This window comes from Acanthopagrus latus, chromosome 17 (assembly GCF_904848185.1).
Source record: "Acanthopagrus latus isolate v.2019 chromosome 17, fAcaLat1.1, whole genome shotgun sequence".
Taxonomy (NCBI): Eukaryota; Metazoa; Chordata; class Actinopteri; order Spariformes; family Sparidae; genus Acanthopagrus; species Acanthopagrus latus.
In genome coordinates, this window is record NC_051055.1 from 19125069 (window position 1) to 19143712 (window position 18644).

Genomic DNA, 18644 nt, shown 5'->3' on the forward strand with positions numbered 1-18644 from the left:
CCATGGCATTTTGCAGATATTATATTTTGCTTGAAACTGGGACTGTTGTCAGCATAACATCTTTTTTATAATGATTAGGCTATTTAAAGGCTCTTCTGTAAATCAAACCAAATGAGAGTAGCATGCTCCACAGTTTCCACATCACACCCTAAGAAGTGAATCTGTTGTTTACCTGTAGGGAGACATTATAGAGTTTATAAACCTGAGTAAGGTGTACTGACTTTACAGACCTGCAGCTCCCTCACTGCCAGCGGGGCGGAGCCAAACATGGAGTTCCCAGAATGTGACGTCATTTGTATCTGGCTGTATGCTGTCCAATAGAAAGAGGAGAAGAAAACACTGTGGACAGCTTGCGCCCGAACGCCATCTTAAAACGAGAGGGGGTTTAAACAGGGAGAAAACAGGGGGGAAAAGGGGTTACTAGTGGAGATAGACTGTTATTTCCGTGTATTTCTATAATCTTCGGGCCTCTCTGTTACAATACCGGAGATGGCTTTGCGCGTTTTAAAATAAAGGCGCATACGAGAGGAGCTCGGGAAGGTACTTGTTAGCCTGTAGCCTGCTAGCAAGGGGGAGGGGGTTAGAGTTTTTTTTTCCGCACCCGGAGTTGTTTGTTTATGTTATTCCAAACGGACATGTCCTCTTCAAACCCAGGTAAAGTGGTATAAAGGTCACAGCGACATGTTAGGAACATAGTAGAACGCAGTGGTTGTTGTTTATAGGCGTTTTGTCACTCAGAGCCAAAGCGGACACTTTCCCAAAGATAGCGTGACAGCAGCGGCTAAGTTAGCTTAGTCGCAAAGCTAATACCACTGCGAGGCTAGCTGGCTATTGCATAAGGGGGGTAGCTTACTGGCTTGCTAGCCAGCTCATAGTGGCTAGATTAGCGACTAGCTATCCGTCAAGACAACTCTGTTGTGATATTTTAACGTTGATAAATGAGTTCAGGTTAGAAACAAAATCAAACAAAAAAGTTAGCTGAGTACTGAGCTGCGGTTAGCTCGCTCGGTTCATGTGTGTCTGTTTTTAGCTGGTGTTACTCACAAGATTGATATGTGTATGCCAAGTGTATGCTTCTAGCTTGGTGTCGTGATTGTCAAGGGTCTGAACAATCTACACGCAAGATTAAAGAGCATTGTGACGGGAAGTTAATTTTACAGGCATATCTTGTAAACTATGCCATTCGTGTGTGATTATGTCAGTTTTGCTTCAGATATGGGCACGAGTGAGTGCTTTAGTTTATTTGTTAGTGCTCGAGGCATTATAGGAAATCGCCTGTCATCTGTGCTACATTACATCTCTGTATGTTATTAATAGAGTTACCAGACCCAAATCTGGGTATGGGGGCAAGTGGGACCCAAGCAGGTGGTGGGGCTGTTGTACCAAAAGGGACGAACAAGAGAAGAGCAGCGTAAGTGTCTATCCGTGGTACACTTTGTGCTGATATATTAGCTTTGTGTTTTTTGTAGCTGCTGATTGTTTTACTTTTGCTTTTGACCGTTGTGGTTAAAAATCGTTTGAGAAAATGTGTGTGAAACTATTCACGTGGCTCTCTTCTCCTTATTGCAGGCCAGACTTTGACGATGATGATGATGAAGGCAGCAAGTTGTTCAGGTACTTTTGTCTCAGTTTTCCGGTCAAGTCTGGGGACGATATGAACATTTCTTGTCAAACAGAACTGCGATTCGTGTTTTTATCCTGCTAATCATAAAAAAATTTAAAACCTAAGTTAAAATGAAACTAAAACATATTCAAATCTCATTAACCTTACAAGTTACCACAAGTTAGTAAACAAATATAGGTATTACATCACAGAGTGGGCATGCAACTGTTTTATTTTGTGTGTGTGTGTGTGTGTGTGTGCGCGCGCGTGTGTGTAAATCAATCCAGGAAATATTCTTAAATCAGTGACCCTAAATCATGAGGTCTTTCTGCACACAAAAAAGATAAATTAATGGAAATGAATGAGTAACCTCATCTCCCTGTCGTTTTTAGTTTTGAAAATATTTACACACACCAGATTTAACTTGTTATTGTGGAGGATACAATGTGTAAGCAATGCCTTAAGCTGTGGTGACAGGCTTGGGCAGTTAAACAAAAATCAGGCTCAAAGCTAAAATAGGACTGTATGTCAGCGAGCTAGACATCTTTATCAAGTCATTCATGTAGGGTTATCATGATAATTGTGACAACAAAAAACATAATATGTATTTTATCACGATCCATTCTAAAATCTTTTATTGTCCCATCTCTAGTCCTGTCATAAAGCAAGATGAAGCCTTATATCAAGCCTTTGTGCCTGGGCTGCTGAGATAACAATTGTTTTCTCTGTTTTTCCTCAGGTGTGACGATGAAACAACAGGCTCCAACAATGACAAAGAGCGCTTTGCCAGGTATGAGGGTGAATTAGGAACAGATATGTGTGTGGATGGTTTACAGGGGAGCGTTATTATTGCTACCACGTTACCCCAATGCTGCTCTCCTTCTACTCTCTGATTTATTTCTTTTACTCTTATACTTTTTCTTCTTTTGCTAGTGACTTTTGGGCCTGTGTTTTAGTGGGTTGGTTTCATTTCCAGGTTTTTGGAAGAAGATCAGAGTTTTGCAGATAAGGAAAAACTAGCCAGGTATGGCCTGTACCACTGTGGAAGGCTCCTTCTCCTGCTTGTATCTATATCAACAATGAATGCACTGAACTGATCAAATGCTATCCTGTCCTGCTGGTACTCCAGCAAATCGTTATTTAGATGGCACAAAGTTACTGGTATACACCGCTGGCTTAACGCGCCTGTTTTGGTGCTTGTCAGAATGTTGTGCTTCTTTGCCGAAAGTAGCTGGTCGTCTCTCTCAACCCAACACTGTGATATTTGTCACGTGTCACTAACTGCAATGCTGTGTGTGACTCAGGGACTTCTTCCCTTTGATAATCCCTTCCTCTTGAGCAACTGTCTTCTCTGTCTCTTTTCTCCCCCTCCCCTCAGGATATCTGAAGGGTCTTTCTCTTTCTGCACTCGCTCTCTTTTGTCACAACGGCTGGCCTGGAAAGACCAGACTCTCTTGCTTCCTCACTATTATTTTTTAAAGATCATTGACTACATGTTATTGTTTTGTACGTCCATTATATTTCTCTCACCTTCTCTCATTCTCACCTCTTCTTCCCGATGGGCATACTTGCATTGCAACATTAACTCTAAACTCTACTCCATGTTGTCCACCTGCCCGTCTGTCCCTCCTATCCTCTCCACCTCTGCGTCCCTCCCTCGTTTCCTTTCTGCAGAGAGAATCACAGTGAGATTGAGAGACGGAGACGGAACAAGATGACTGCCTACATCACAGAGTTGTCAGACATGGTGCCTACCTGCAGTGCACTAGCACGGAAACCAGACAAACTTACCATCCTACGAATGGCTGTGTCCCATATGAAATCTCTGAGAGGAAGTGGCAATACAAATGCAGACGGGTCGTACAAACCTTCGTTTCTCACTGACCAGGTATGAGCCTCTGAGAATGAGAATTAGTTGAGTGGTCAGATGTGGAAATGAAAATTTTTTTCCATGCTAAAATCTTGCACAGTGGGTTCATCTTAGCATTTTGCTAAAGGCATGTACAAGGCAGTAAAACTTATTGAGAAGACATTTTAGTACACAGTTCTCATAGTCCAAATATAGTTCACACTAAACCTCTCTGGGCTCAGTGGTAACAAAAAGTCACACATTTCAGCCTGCAAGTTACTTTTCTCACATGGTAGCTAAAGGGGCAAATGCTATATTTGATGTTTCTGGTCAACTTGTGAATTCTTGATGTGATCATGGAGCTCTTTGTGGCCAAAATGCCTAGTGCAAGTGAGAGAACAGTAATAAAATGGGCTGGTGCATACTATAATGTAAAGAAGCTATAGAATTTAAGTTGTTGTCATCTGTCTCTGTTTGATGCTGTAACTTTTAATCTTTGAGATCTGGGGAGTGGCAGGGGTATATTTTGTTATCCTCTGTATTATACGTGCAATGGAGGTAAATTTTTCTGCTATCTTTTGAGAAAATCTAAAACATTCAAACCCCCAAAACCTTGTTAATTGTTCAATAATACAAATACATTCAAATTCATTTTGGTCGTTTGCAATGACCTTGTCTTTATGCACCCTCTCCAGGTCAACATTTTAACAGTAATGGGGAATGATTTGGGGAAAAGGGGGTTGTTCCCTCAAAAGGCTTTATATTCATGCTCCATGATCGATCTCTCATCCTCTCTGCTCCACATGTCTTCTTATAACACGTGTATGTTCATAGGAACTGAAGCACCTCATTCTAGAGGCAGCAGACGGCTTCCTGTTCGTGGTGTCATGTGAGACTGGACGCATTGTCTATGTCTCTGACTCCCTGACACCCGTCCTCAACCAGCCACAGTCTGAATGGCTCGGCTCCTCTTTGTATGATCAGCTCCACCCAGATGACACAGAAAAGCTCAGGGAGCAGCTCTCGACTGCAGAGAGTAACAGCACAGGTATAAAGCATATATAGAAAGTAGTCAATTTCTTACCACTATTGCTCTCAAAAGTGTGTCGTTGTGAATATAACAAATGTGGGCACAACTTTACAGCCATAATTGAGTCCTGTCTTGTCTGTTTTTGCCTTTTTAAAGGGAGGATGTTGGACTTGAAAACTGGAACAGTAAAGAAGGAAGGCCAGCAGTCGTCAGCCCGAATGAGTATGGGAGCCCGTCGATCATTCATTTGCAGAATGAGGTGCGAGTCATGCTATAGTTGATTATCATGTTCATCATTCATATTGATTAGTGTGCCTTGATGCAGAAATTGCCCACACGGTGTCCCGTATGTACATGCAGGTGTGGCTCTTGTGCGGTGGAACCGTTGTCGATGAACAGACTCAACTTCCTTAGGAACAGGAACAGGTGACCAAACATTTTTGCTTTTGCTTTTGTTTTTTAAAAGTGTGTTAGAATGTTGGAATGGTTGTGCAGTGCATAAGCATACATGGAGTAGCCCAGTAGGTAAAGGAAGCAAGATGTCAGCACTATACTATTGATTTACACTTGTTTCCTTCATCTCAGGAATGGTTTGGGTACAGCCAAGGAAGGGGAGCCCCAGTATGTAGTGGTCCACTGTACAGGATACATCAAGTCCTGGCCGCCTGCAGGTAAAACTAATAATTCTATAAGAGTCTGTATACATACAGTCAATTGAGACCTGTAAATATAATAAATCATTTTCATGAGTTAATCGTTGTGGCCCGTGTTAACCGTTTTGTGCATTTGTTTTTAGGAGTATCATTAACAGATGATGAAGCAGACAACACTCAGGGGAGTCGCTACTGTCTAGTTGCCATCGGTAGATTACAGGTATGATGGATGGTGTTGATATACGCACTATAATTAAATAATTATTTTTAACTAATGACAGAGTTTGACTATTGAGCAGTATGACTTTTGAAAGAAAATAAATGTTGTGTAATTGTGGCATGGATATTGATTTTCAAGAATACATATGTGTATACATCTTCAACAAACAGCATTAATGTTTGACCCTTATACGAACAATCTTAAGAATAAAATCCCTTTTACTTTTGGTAGAAGAGACATGTATTATTTTGAATATTCTTATGTACCACAAGGCAGTAGTATATGGTTACAGTCTACAGTCTTATCTGAAGTGGTTTCTGGCTGATGTTTGCATTGTTACAGCCTGTTTTGAAATAATATTTCTGATTGTAAATCACTGATAATATTCATAACTTTTGAGAAAACACCCAGAATCCTTTTGATTCCTATGGTCATTTGTCCATATTAATATCCAGAGGAAATTGATCATGCACAGTGTGGCTTCTGAAGTACCTAACTTTTTTTGATCTATTAAACAAAATGGGTTTAATCTTTTTTTGCCCTTTAGGTGACTTGTTGCCCAGGTGACACAGACATCAACAGTATCAGTGTACCAGTGGAGTTCATCTCTCGCCATAACTGCCAGGGCATGTTCACCTTCATAGACCACCGCTGTACGGCTGCTGTCGGCTACCAGCCCCAGGTAAGACTCACAGCTGGTGGAAATGTCAGAGACAGGGACTGTCTGCCAGATGGCATCCCCTAAAGATCTTTGTGCCAGAGGTTGGTGTTATTGTCTTCTGGGCTCATGGTGGTTATATTGTCTGCTGTGTATTGCAGGACTTACTGGGGAAGAATATTCTGGAGTTTGCCCATCCTGAAGACCAGGGCTTACTGAGAGACAGTTTCCAACAGGTAGGACTATCTAATGTGCAGCTTTTTGTGGATTTCCTATCAATTTAAGATCAGTTTGTCTCTTGTGTACTTACTCCCATATCAGTGTTTTTACATGCACAAGCATACTCTACTCCTGGAACACTATTTGACTCGAAATTGATGCAGCACTAATGTTTTTATTCCACACTTTCTTTTTCATTGTCAACACCTAGTGCCTACATTACCCACATTAGACTCCACCTGACTATACTGGTTCAGTTGTGTTATGCTAATTATGGTTAAATGTAGCCACAAGCCGCTAGCCTCAAGCAGAGATGCGGAGCTGGCTGTAGACGTCTGGTAGCACCGCTTTGTCACCAGATGAAAACCTGATGAAAGTCTGTGTAGGTTGTTATTAAAGTTTTATACTTGCAAGTGAAGGGGAGAGCAGGGAGTTGGTTGTTGTGATTTTGTTGACTTGTGGTCTTCTCCTACATGGCTGTCGATCCACATGTGTGCTGTAAGTTTATGCTGTGCTGTCTCAAGTGGCATAATTTCAAGCAATATTGTGCTATATTTTGTGCAGCTGCCTCTTGAGCAACAAAAGGCTTTATGTAACTTTATGTAACACATGCAGTAGCTCTCAAGACCTGTCAACAGTCTTTTATGTGTGGGTGGACTTCCTCTTTAGGTAGCTGGGTATATGTTAGCTTCCTGCAAAAATCACATTTCTTAGATGTCCCAGTTTTTAATCTGGGTTTTGGGTCTTTGCCAAGATATTTCCCTTAAAGGCTGATGTCTAATCTGGTTTATAATCTGCATGTGAGTATGTACATGAGATAGACTTGTTGTGAGTAAATTACAATTATGACAGGAGTGCTGCAGAATGAAAGGAAAGACAATCTAATGTAGTGATTATATTATATATATTATATTTATGGTAAGTCGGTATAAATAGGCAATAAAAATTAGCTGGTGTATGCAGGGTTTTTACGTGGGTAAACGTGTTCCTCATCATGGCGCCTGATAGAGCGGGAATATTAGAAAGCTGCAGATCATAAACCTCATCAAAAGAAATTAAGAAGTCTTAATCAATCAGCATTAACAAGCCACCAGCCTGAATTTCAACATATGCCATATCATCAGATGTTGTGTCTTCACAGCTTATCAAAGCCAGAGCCGATAAATAGCCGAGACTAATGCCAAGTCAATTGACATGGGAGTAAATGCTGATTTTACACATTCACATTGAAGATGTGATGTTAGTGGCTTTTTGTCCAGTGTGAAAGGGATATAAGTATCATTTTAAAGTCTCAATCTGCCACTCTCTTTTTACAGCTGAAAGTATGACCAGTTTTTAACGCTTTGCTGTAAAGAAAAAATGCATTCTCTCTCTTATTATTAGCATTATCTGTGTAACCTGATATCTCCCAATAACTTGGTCTTGTGTGTGTTTGTGTGTAAACCTACTGCACACTGATTATGTAAACATCAGATTGTGACCGTTCGGTTTGCTGACTCATGTCCACAGGTGGTGAAGCTGAAGGGCCAGGTCCTGTCAGTGATGTTTCGGTTTCGCACTAAATCCAGAGAATGGATCTGGATGAGAACCAGCTCCTTCACCTTCCAGAACCCGTTTTCAGAGGAAATTGAGTACATCATCTGTACCAACGTCAATGTCAAGTGAGTAACACTCTCACTGTAGACCGATTTTACCAATACTGGTGATTATGTAACATGATTACACAATCAAATACAGCACATAATGAAACCATTGACGTCTTGAAATCTGACTGTTGTGAAAGATCCCACAGTCTGAATGCTCACCTATCACCCTCAGTCACCAGTTCCTCATGCACCCTCACCACAATCGCATTTAATAAAGCATACACTGATCACTCTCTCCCTACCTCCCACCTCTCCTCTGCACCTGTCTCTGATTGTGGGGCAGTAGAAACTCAACACAGGACCCCCTCACTCCCATCTCCTCCCCAGGGGGTTCGCTGCCCCCCTCCCTGGGCCAGGGCAGCCCAAACTGCCCTCCTGTAGTGCTCAGCCCAGGGCAGGTGGCCACCAGGTGAGACCAGGCCTGACCTGACTATCCTCCCCCTGCATGGGAGAACAGGGGTTGCTTCTTCATGGGAGACTACTGCTGTTTCTAGCAAACTACAGTCCTTCGGTTTTGTTTTCATTCCCCACTCTGGGTGATTCTTCTATTCTTTTTTTAGTCTCTGTTCAGCTGTCATATTAGAAAATAGTTATTTTGTCTCTTAAGCAGCATGTCTGATAGCTGTCATCTTGTAGTTGGTAGTGAATTTAAAGAGTCTGACTTTTAACTCCGGTGGTTTAGCATGTCAGCAGTATGTATTTGCATAACAGACATTTCTCTCTTCAAGCGTGTTACTCTCTTCCTCTTCAGTCCTTGTTTCTCTCTTACGTTGCCATGGTGACCGGTGGCGGGTTGAGTGCTATTTTGTCAGCAGGTGTTTGGGATTTCTCACTCGACAGTGGAGGGCATGGACATTGAAATGAGGCTATTTTAGACCAACTCAGTCTCTCTCTCTCTCTCTCCCTCTCTCTCTCTCTCACACTCTCTCTCGTTCACTCGCTCTCTCTCTCTCCGTCTCTCTGTTTCCCTTTTCAGGCAGTTACAGCAGCAGCAGCAACAGGCTGAGCTAGAGGGAGGAGGAACCAGAGACGGCATTTACGAGGCAGGACCAATCACCCTCTCACAGGTTAGGCCACGCACATGTGGGGACACATGAATGTCCCGTTTGATTGAACCATAGATTATGTCTTGTTTCTCCTGAGTCCCTTGTCCCTTGCTGTAGTGACTGATCAGGTCTGATTTATGGAAACAGTGGCAGGATGTGGATTATTTCCTCAGCAGGAAAACGGAAGCAGATGTCAGAAGAGTTCCATTATCAAAACTGTCTGTCCACTGTTCATGCTTGAAATAAACACTTTCTCTTGTAGTACTTGGTGATCTCAAGACGTTTAAGCCTGGAACTACTTCTGACAAAACTCAGTCACATGTGGTCATGACTAAAAGTGACGCATATGATCACAATGTTAACTTACTCAAAGCAACTGTCAAACTGGGGAAACGGTCATGGATAAAACACAACAAATTGAGTGATAGTGATTACAAATCAGAAAAAATAACATTAGATGACAGTGTTGTGGAAATGTATTTGTGTAGTAACAAGAAAACAAGTGTCAAACTAGAACACCAGTGGACTAGTGGAAAACAGTGTACGTTCCCACAGGAAAAAACTTGATGTTCAAAATAACCACAATAGTTTACAATTTAGTCATGCAACATCAGATAAAACCTTTTAATGCATATTTTGTAGTTTGGTTCTTAGTTACAAAAATGTATAAAATAGTCCTGGAAATCCATCCTTCAATCTGTATAAAACCTGAACATATTCTTCTAAATATACACATGGTCTGGAGTTAAAAATAAAAAAGTTTTAAAAAGTTAGTTGCCTATAATGTTTAATAGCTTCACATTAGCTCCCAACAGCGTGTCAGTGTAATGGCTCAGTTGTAACAACATCAGTTAAACTGCTTTGGAACTCTGCCAGCAGTGGTTGCTACTAGCAACACAATGTTCAACTGAAACCAACTGCTGATGGCACGACTATTATTTACTGCATGTTATGATGTACTTTTTATTTACCTTGTATGCTGTTGTCTTAGTTCTGCTTCTGCTATTTGTCTTCTCTGTAATTATGAAACCTGTTTGTTGTATGTTAGTTCTTTTTTCTCCTCTCCTTCCCCTGTTATGAAAGTGTAAGGATAGAGGGTTTTATATTGTACAAATTGTAAAAGTGATACATAAGTAATAAGATACATGTATGAAAGTGACTTTACAATGGCTTCAGCACATGATTAATGATTGGCAGTCAATTTATTTTATCCTCTTTGATTAATGGGTTGTTTTTATAAAATGAAAAGAAAAGTTCTGTCTTACCACGAGTTAAAACCCCAATGCTTATCAATATACTGTGTTTGAAGCTGAATTTCTTGCATTTTTGCATAAAGAAATAAGTTCACTGTTATCAAAACGGTTGCTGCTTCATTTTATGACCATGAGTTATATGATGGTAGACCTGGCTTGAACATCTTTGAGGTATGTGTGTGCTGGGTGTCGGCTCACTTTCAGGTTCCCCTCCCCTATAATACACCGACACACAGACACGAGTTGCATAAACAAATAAAGGGATTTTTACCACATTCTTGGTTGTGTCTCCCACCATGATGCAGCTTCCATCTGTCATTTGCTGAACCAAACATTATACTCCAGAAACTATACAGGCATGTTGTTGTGGTGCCAAGTGTGCTGGAGCATTCACTTTAGATCTAACCTTTCGGTTGAGATGATAAATGGTCATGATTGCAAACTCCTCACCACTTAAACACTTGAGAGTTTTAATATGTGAACCCTAAATGATATTCTTGGTGGTCCTCAGATGCCAGTGCAGCCCGTGACTGCAGCAGGGCCGGACCACACTAAGAGCCTTGAGAAGCCAGAGCTCTACCCCTCCCTTTTCCAAGCCCCCGATCAGACCAAGGTCTTGCCCTCCACCCCTGCTCCCTCTACACAGATCTACTCTCCAGCCAACAACTTCACTTCTGGTCGTTCCAATGATGTATACAGGTGTGTTTACATGTACACTAGATCTTTAGCCCGAAGGCAGTGCTGCTTTTTATCAATCCCTTAGAGCTCTCTCAGACAGTTGATATCTGTTATCGGAGACAGTAACTCCATAGTACTTATTTTACAAACGACATAACACAAAAATAAGGAGCAGTCTGTAGTTTTTTATCCTGATTGCTTGACATCTGACTCATTTGTCATATTGTGAGTTGATTTTGCCAACTACAGATAAAGGGATTGTTATCTACTGTAAATGATATGAATAGCCACAGGGACTTTATTTATATACCTACCAACTGGTTTGCATGTCAGAGCAGAGGCCAACTGCATAAACTTTATTTTAAGACTAGTCTTGGCCTTAGATTGTACTTAAATTCTCAGGTTAGATTTGTAGTAAGACTGACTTTGACTGACTTGAAATAGAAAGTAAGCCACCTCCTTCTGAGAGCTTTGTTGCTATGACTTGTAAGAACACCAGTTATGAGACAGAGGCACATGTATATTGATTGTTTTTGTATCTAGTAAGTAAGTGTATATATTACTCATTGGTGAGAGTGCAACTTTCTTAGGACAGAATGTTTGTTCCGTGCTGAAGATGACTTGCGTCTTTTCTTCAGTGCTAGGAACAGCACATTAATGAGATGCAGCAATAATTAATGTATTCACACAAATTAACAGTCGCTATTCAAATTTCTGTTCGCACTGCACAGAACCCCAAACACTGGCAGGCATAGGTGATGTGGCATCCAGATTTCTGATGCTCGCCGTCTCAGTAACACTCCAGTAGCTCCAGTACAGCTCTAATTACATGAGCAGAGGATTCCTGTATCCTCTGTAATGTAGCAATTATCCAGCAACAAACCCTGTTCATTTCCAGTGAACAAACGTGGTGTCTCAAATGAAGCAGTTTTTGTCTTTATTTTTTATATTTGGTCTTTACTAATAAGCAAGTTTAACTTCAATTCAACATTAAGTTTTCAACTGAAATTGACAACAAATAGTCTTGCGTTGTTGTCAAAGCAAAGTTAGAACCTCTTTTTTTTTTTATCAGCAACTATAAAATATAACAATTAAACGACTAATTGATTAGCTGTCAGCTATTGAATTAACCTGCAACTATTTTGGCAATCCATTTTCAGCATTTTTTGATATTGTATTGACCAAACATCGAATACAGTATCTGAGAAAATAATCATCAGATTTATCTACAATGAAAATTTATTTCAGCCCTATTAACAATGCCTGTGATAATTGGTATTAACTTGAAATTCTTGTTGCCAGCCTTGACCTCAACCATACACCCCATGCATGTCTCCTACAAGTATTAATAATATAAACTTCCATGGCGAAATGTCACTGCTGCATCTGCTATTTTTATCCTCAAAAGTTATATTTAAGTCAAAGACTTGGTCTGTTTTATGCAGCTGAGGTAGCAGAGGCACTTTTTGGTCTGATGTTGGCTCATGTGCAACAAAAGCCCATAGGGAAGCTCCCAAGTTCTCTCAGCTGTGAATCTGCTGCATACTACAGTCCACATGAAAGGTACGGGGGAACCATGGCCTCCCACATGTGCCTTTAAGTGGGTGCAGATGCTGCATGACAAAGATTACAGTCCCTTCAGAATGTAGTAATGAAAAGTGAATTATGTTTACTAGTTGTGAAACTCACTGAATCCTGTTGGTATTAAGAAAATGTTTGAGAAAAAGGACCAGTTTTCATGTGATATTTTTTCTTCCCCCCCACTACCATTAGACAACAGACAGGTAACTGAGCTCTCTCCCCTCACGTTTGTCAGCAGGCCAGTCAACATGAATTCGCAGATTACTCCACAGATGGCACAGCCGGGCCACTCGGCAGGGCAGATGCTGGCTCAGATGTCTCGGCAGAATGGAGGCCAACACTCAGTGACCCCCTCCAGCAATGGTGCCCCCCTACATGGAGGACCAGCAGGAGGAGGATGGCCTGGAGTGGCAGCTGGAGCCAGGCCACAATTTAATAACCAGGTATGACAGTACAACAAGAGTCATTGTCTGATATCGAAACAAGATTCTTCCAATAAATGTGTAACTTATTTAACAACTAGTCTGTAAATTGAGCCCTCTTCTATCCAGCAGGTGGCTCCCCAGGCAGCAAAGACCATGTCTCCACCGTTTGCTCGCATGGGCGGATTTGGAGGTGGCTCTTCCAACTCTTTTGAACAGATGCCCACAGGTGCTTCTCCCACCACGACCAGCAGTGCAAACTACCCGCCCATGAATGTGCGTGCCAGTCTAAACACCAATGGTTATGGTAAGTTGTGTGCATACATAAGTCGATCTGTTTGTCAGTGTTAGACTGGTGCGTCCTCTCACCCTGCTGTACTTTATCCCAGATGGCTCTCAGTCAGCGCCACAGTTCCCCCCTCGAGGAGCGGAGGCAGTGTGGCCCCAGTGGCAGGGCCAGCAGCACTCACAGAGTAATGCAGAGCAGCATCCTCATTCTCAGGGCAACCAGCAAGACATGTTTCCTGTGAGTGATACAAGCCTCATCTCTCTCAAGTACTTCCCTCTGTCTCCCTGTGTCACTTGAAATTAATCTTTGTCTCTTTATTCTGATTCAGGATGTGTTGTCCATGCTGGACCAGCCTGCAAACTTCAACAGCGACGATTTTGAGATTCCCATCTACCCTCCATATACTGAGTGACCTGGTCTTTACTTCTCTGCTTTGTCTTCTTGACTGTCTTCAGTCTTTTATTATATTTAGCTCTTCGGCTCATCTTCTCCTCCTGCTCCTGAGAGTAACACACTTCCCTTGCTTTGCATGGCTTCAATTGCACTGCCACAAGCCAGTTGAAGATAGAGGTATGTATCTGACTGCAGATATATAGGGGAGGAAAATCAAGGATTTGCTACTGACTAAAAGATAATAAAGATTATTCTAACCATATTCCAGCCATTTTAAGAGAATTCTCTAGCTAGCACTGCCCAAAGCTCAACAACCTATGTTGTACATATGTGAGAGAGAGAGATATATATATATATATATATATATATATATATATATATATATATATATATATATATATATATATATATATATATATATATATATATATATATAATATAATATAATATAATATTATATTATATTATATTATATATATATTATATTATATTATATTATATTATATTATATTATATTATATATATATATATATATATATATATATATATATATATATAATATATATATATATATATATATATATATATATATATATATATATATATATAAAAAATATAAAAGCGCACAATCACACAACCACACTTGAATAGAGTGCACTTGAACACTCTTACAATCTGGTAAACACACACACACAAAGGCCTTTTATTTTAATGTTACTAGTTTTTTCTCAGGCATTGATGAAGAGTGTATTTTGCAGTTCTGCCCTTCAGCACGTAGGCTAGTCACTCCAATTGTTGATTAAAACTCTCAGGAAATTGCAGAGATATACAGCTTTGGTGATTTTTGAAATTCTCCGCTGTTGCACGCAAACCCACCATTGTCTGTGCTAACGTCTCACACACAGATAAAAATCCACAGCATGTCCCTACACGTCAGCACTGCTTTCATGGATCGCATATACAATACTGAGGACAGTTTTCTATGTACATTGGTGGCTTCACCTATAAATTGAATTATTCATTTATCCTCTACATCTGATTATTGAATGATTTACTTCAACAGCAGACACAGTGTTAGAAATGGCTACACACTGTTTGTCCTGGTGCTCGTTGGAAATGTATAGTCTATTTTTCTTTGCCTACCTTTACATATATACAGTATGCATGTGTGTATGTATGTAAAATTGACGCGTACAGCATCATTGTCAACTTTTAACACGGTCGTAGGGTTTCTGACTTGCTTGATATTTTCTTTCTGTCGCCCTGCATTATCCTGTACCAAGTATGGGCTTTTTGTACGCCTTTTGTAAAAGAAAGCACACAGCAATAATTAACAAGCAGGAATTGTGTACTTTTAAAGCCATTCGTTATTGTTGTCATTAATGTTGTCCTTGATTTAATGTTATTTTAAAAAACGAGAGATGTGGTAGAAATGTTTGATTTTTAATTGAAATGTTTCCCAGTATGTTATTATTATTGATGACTCCATTGCCCTTTTCTGATTTTTATTTTATTAATGGGCTGATCAGGGTATTCAGGATTGAAATGGAATTGTAGAACTTAAAACAATTTGAGAATCACCCAAAAAAATTTGGACGTGGACTGAATCCAGATCCAATCACTTGTGTTTAACAATCATTTATGGTAAAATTGTATCATAGACGAATGTTGTGGGATGAAAGCGAATGCTTCTAAAAAATTTTAATTTTTAATATGGAGAATTAGTTTAAATTTGACCCTGTTTGTTATAGTTTTCCATTGTCTGTGTGTAACACTCACACACTCATGATGACAGTGTGTAATTGTATGTGAAGCCTGTGCTGATAATTGTCCAATTTTCATCTTTAAGAAGGTGGTATGTTGGTGACTGTGTTGTCTTTGTTATTGTTGATAACCTCTTTGGTTGCTCTGTATCCAGGTTTTTTTTTTTTTCAATGATGTGAACTTTTATCACTCATAGAAACACAAATATATAAATATACTGTATATGTCTATGAAATGTTAAAGGAGATAAAGAAACTTTGTTTTTTGTATTAAATTGTTATATTGTCGAAAAAGAAGGAAGTCTGGTTGTGTTGTAATCCTCGAAAGGTCACAGCAGGGTAAGCATCATTTAATCCTTGATCACAAAGTCATTTAAATTCCCAGTCTTGTTCATGTTCATGTTCATGTTGTTTAACTGCAGCAGTGCAGCCTACTGATCACACTCATACAAGAGTCAAGACTGTCTTTAATTACATCCATGCTTGTATTGACTTCCTTGAAACAGTTTTATGTTCTGAACATGTGATGAAACAAAAGCTATCTTTGGTTTGTTCTGCCTGTATCTGTTTTCCTTCCTCATTCTGTATCTGTGGGGATGCTGAGGTCTGTGGGTTTGTCCTGGGATCAGTTTCTGCTCTCTTTCTCAGCCCAGGAGTGAAAACAGACAGAGTTAATGCTTGTACTCCTCCAAGATAGGTTTACAGTCCCTGTTTGGGTTGCACTTGAGTGACGTCTTGTGCTGCAATTCTTGTTTTGCTGGCATCAATTCAACACACGCAGGCTCTTCTCCCGTAGAGTCACTTTACTCCTTTATTTGTGTGCATCTCTGAAGTGGCATCAGAGTACAAGCAATCTGCATTTTTTTCGTCAGGATCAGTTTCCAAACCCTCTCAAGTGGATTGCCACTGAGGTGTCATATCCTCTTTCTCCTCCTCAACCTTTTCTTTTGCCTTTTCTTAATCATTCTGTACTCCCCTTTTTTTCTGTACAAAATTTCTACCACTTTTAGACCATAAAAAAACCTTGTGCATGTGTAGATTGAACTGATTGGTCCAGTATGATAATGCATTAATCTGAAGACAACTTTTGGTTCACAAGGCTTTAATAACTTGTGTTTGGCCAAATTTTTCTGTGTTGCTGTCATGTGTCCAGACTTTGTGCCGATTAGGGATCTAGTGACTCTTCTTCAGGTGTCATTTCCTATACAGGTCTCTACTGAGTAGATGCCCGGGTGTTTTAATCTCAGGAACGGCCTGATCGTCACCAAACTCCTCCTTATAAACTATTGATGGAGGACACAGGTGCCAAATGGGGCTCCGTGTGTTCACCAGTCCATCTTATCTTTGGGAGGACAGTAGGTGTTAATGTTGGTGGAAGAAATGGAGGTCAAGACATAGAGGCATGGATTGTTGAAAGCAGGTTCCTAGAAATGCAATGGATTGCCTTTCATCATCAGCCCATTCAGATGAAGATGGCCTTTGAAATAATTCAAGCATTTTTGGAACTGCTTTGATGATGGGACATATCAAGAGGGAAGTGAACAGATGTGAGGAAACCTGAAGAACAGACAGATTTCTGGTTTGTGTGTTGATCTGCCAACATGGACCCTACAGCCCTCCCCGGACGTGGGTTCGAAGTGGATGTGGACCTTGGCTTTGCCCTCTTCTTCTTCTTCCTGCTCTGCTTCTTCTTGTTGGTGGCCATCGTCCGCTGCGCGCAGATGGTGCTGGACCCTTACAGTGCTATCTCTGTCACTACACACCAAGAGGAAGATCAAGCGGACGACTGACAGACATATAAACTGTACAGTAAAGGAAGCTTATTGTCCAAAAGGAGCGTTGTAATTTAATTCAACTCTATCGGAGAACCAGATTAAGTTGCCATGAGCCAATCAATGTTTTGAGGCTGTTCTTGTGATTGAGTTTGGTGGAGTTGTGTCAGATAGTACTTTCAACTTTTTTTTATACTTTCTACACAGCAATATAAACATTTTGTACCAAGAGGTTGTCCACCAGCAGCATCCAACGACTTCAAATGATGTGAGTATGCAATGTATATCACAATGTGTTCAAATGTTTAGTGCAGAACAGAACGTCTGAGGTAACTCCTGAAGATTACGTGTGATCCTTTCATCTTACCAGAGTGCACACAGTGAAAAGCATCTTGATGCGGACTAAAGAAAATGCCCTCCCCTTCCTCACTAATGCGGCACAGATGTTTCAGGGTTTCTCATTGATGGAAATGTAATGCAGAACAGATGTTCTGCTCTTTCTCCTAAATTCTGTCACACAATGTTTTGGAGTCTTTGCACAATCGTTCATGCAAGTTGCTTGTAACTAATGAACGAATGAAAAAAAACCCTCTCTAATTCATAGCATGTGTTGTTATTCACCAATAGTAGGCCATTTCACAAAGACGGCCTCATCTAGTACAGATTATTTTTGTGCGCCATGAAGCCTGCTGTTAGGCAGTGGGTTTTAAAGCTAATAGAAATAAGTGATGACCCACAGTAGTAGTATAGACTGTCATACCTATCTATTATCAGCCTGGCTGGTCATCGGGACAGATATCCAGCATTTTTCCAACTATAGCTGTAATTGGCTTTTGTGTGAGATGACAGATAAAATACAATAATTTTCTATTTGGCTCTGATGTAACAACCTCTGTCTGTCTGTAATTGCCAGTGTCATCACAAGTAAAAACCTTTCAGCACTGAATAATCTGAATCTGCAAAGTAACTAATAACTTAAGTTCCTGAGTAGAAACTGTAGTGGAGTGGAAGTATAAAGTAGCAGAATGGTGTTTACTGCAAATGTATGTATATCAACTCTAAATATCGGTTATCAGACTCCTTGATTGCTAATAATCGTTATACTACTAGAATGGGAAAATGTTGAGAACCTGCATCACATCTCTCAGTCAGACTTACTGAGAAAATGTCTTGTTTAAGGGGCACTATGTTTTGGAGGAGAAATTCAAACTGAGAATTTGAATATCTACAGTGTAAATGAGGTAAAGAAATATTTATCTTTCTCATAACTGAATAAAAAAGCTGTTCTCAGAAGAAACAAACTGTTCTAAGAAAGGTGGCAGGGTCCACCACGTATAAACAAAGTCAAACAATATGAAGCTGCATTTTCCTTTAAGGTCAATTTGTTTATTCAGTTGATTATTACTATTGAGTCATTATTTGTTAAGGCACAAGAAAATCTGGCAATGAATATTTTCTCCCTTCTGATTAAAATGTTTTCCCTAAAAGTCCATTGTGCACATTCAAGCTTTTAAAATACTATGCTGGTTAAAAAAAAACAATATTTTGTATAATTGTATCTTTTTATAA

The 18644-nt window shown here is 40.1% G+C and overlaps 2 protein-coding genes across 10 annotated transcripts; both read left to right on the plus strand.

Moving 5' to 3' along the window:
* The first annotated feature begins 335 nt into the window (after positions 1-335).
* On the plus strand, positions 336-13802 carry LOC119006567 (aryl hydrocarbon receptor nuclear translocator-like). Of its 9 annotated transcripts, none has more exons than XM_037075416.1 (21): positions 336-654; positions 1318-1411; positions 1570-1614; positions 2343-2393; positions 2580-2627; positions 3278-3491; positions 4287-4500; positions 4639-4741; positions 4843-4908; positions 5068-5153; positions 5279-5355; positions 5903-6037; positions 6175-6249; positions 7742-7893; positions 8165-8287; positions 8855-8945; positions 10689-10876; positions 12672-12879; positions 12988-13165; positions 13248-13384; positions 13476-13802. In XM_037075416.1, the coding sequence occupies exons 1-21, from the start codon at positions 618-620 to the stop codon at positions 13557-13559; spliced, it is 2406 nt and encodes an 801-aa protein (XP_036931311.1). In that variant the 5' UTR covers positions 336-617; the 3' UTR covers positions 13560-13802. The 9 variants fall into 9 exon arrangements, with proteins under 9 accessions (XP_036931311.1, XP_036931313.1, XP_036931312.1 ...); XM_037075418.1 differs by having other exon boundaries at positions 12991-13165; XM_037075417.1 differs by having other exon boundaries at positions 12675-12879.
* A 333-nt stretch (positions 13803-14135) lies between these two features.
* LOC119006820 (cortexin domain containing 2-like) lies at positions 14136-17715 on the plus strand. The gene is made up of 2 exons (XM_037075936.1): positions 14136-17343; positions 17446-17715. Exon 1 carries the CDS (start codon positions 16905-16907, stop codon positions 17091-17093), a length of 189 nt encoding a protein of 62 aa, XP_036931831.1. The 5' UTR covers positions 14136-16904; the 3' UTR covers positions 17094-17343; positions 17446-17715.
* The last annotated feature ends 929 nt before the right edge of the window (positions 17716-18644 follow it).

Bases quoted from the DNA above. Each gene is read 5' to 3' on its own strand.
- LOC119006567 (XM_037075416.1), top strand. From the start codon at position 618: ATGTTATTCCAAACGGACATGTCCTCTTCAAACCCAG. The intron at 2,628-3,277 runs GTATGGCCTGTA...TCCTTTCTGCAG, and splicing joins GATAAGGAAAAACTAGCCAG to AGAGAATCACAGTGAGATTG. The intron at 12,880-12,987 runs GTATGACAGTAC...TCTTCTATCCAG, and splicing joins GGCCACAATTTAATAACCAG to CAGGTGGCTCCCCAGGCAGC.
- LOC119006820 (XM_037075936.1), top strand. From the start codon at position 16,905: ATGGACCCTACAGCCCTCCCCGGACGTGGGTTCGAAGTGGATGTGGAC.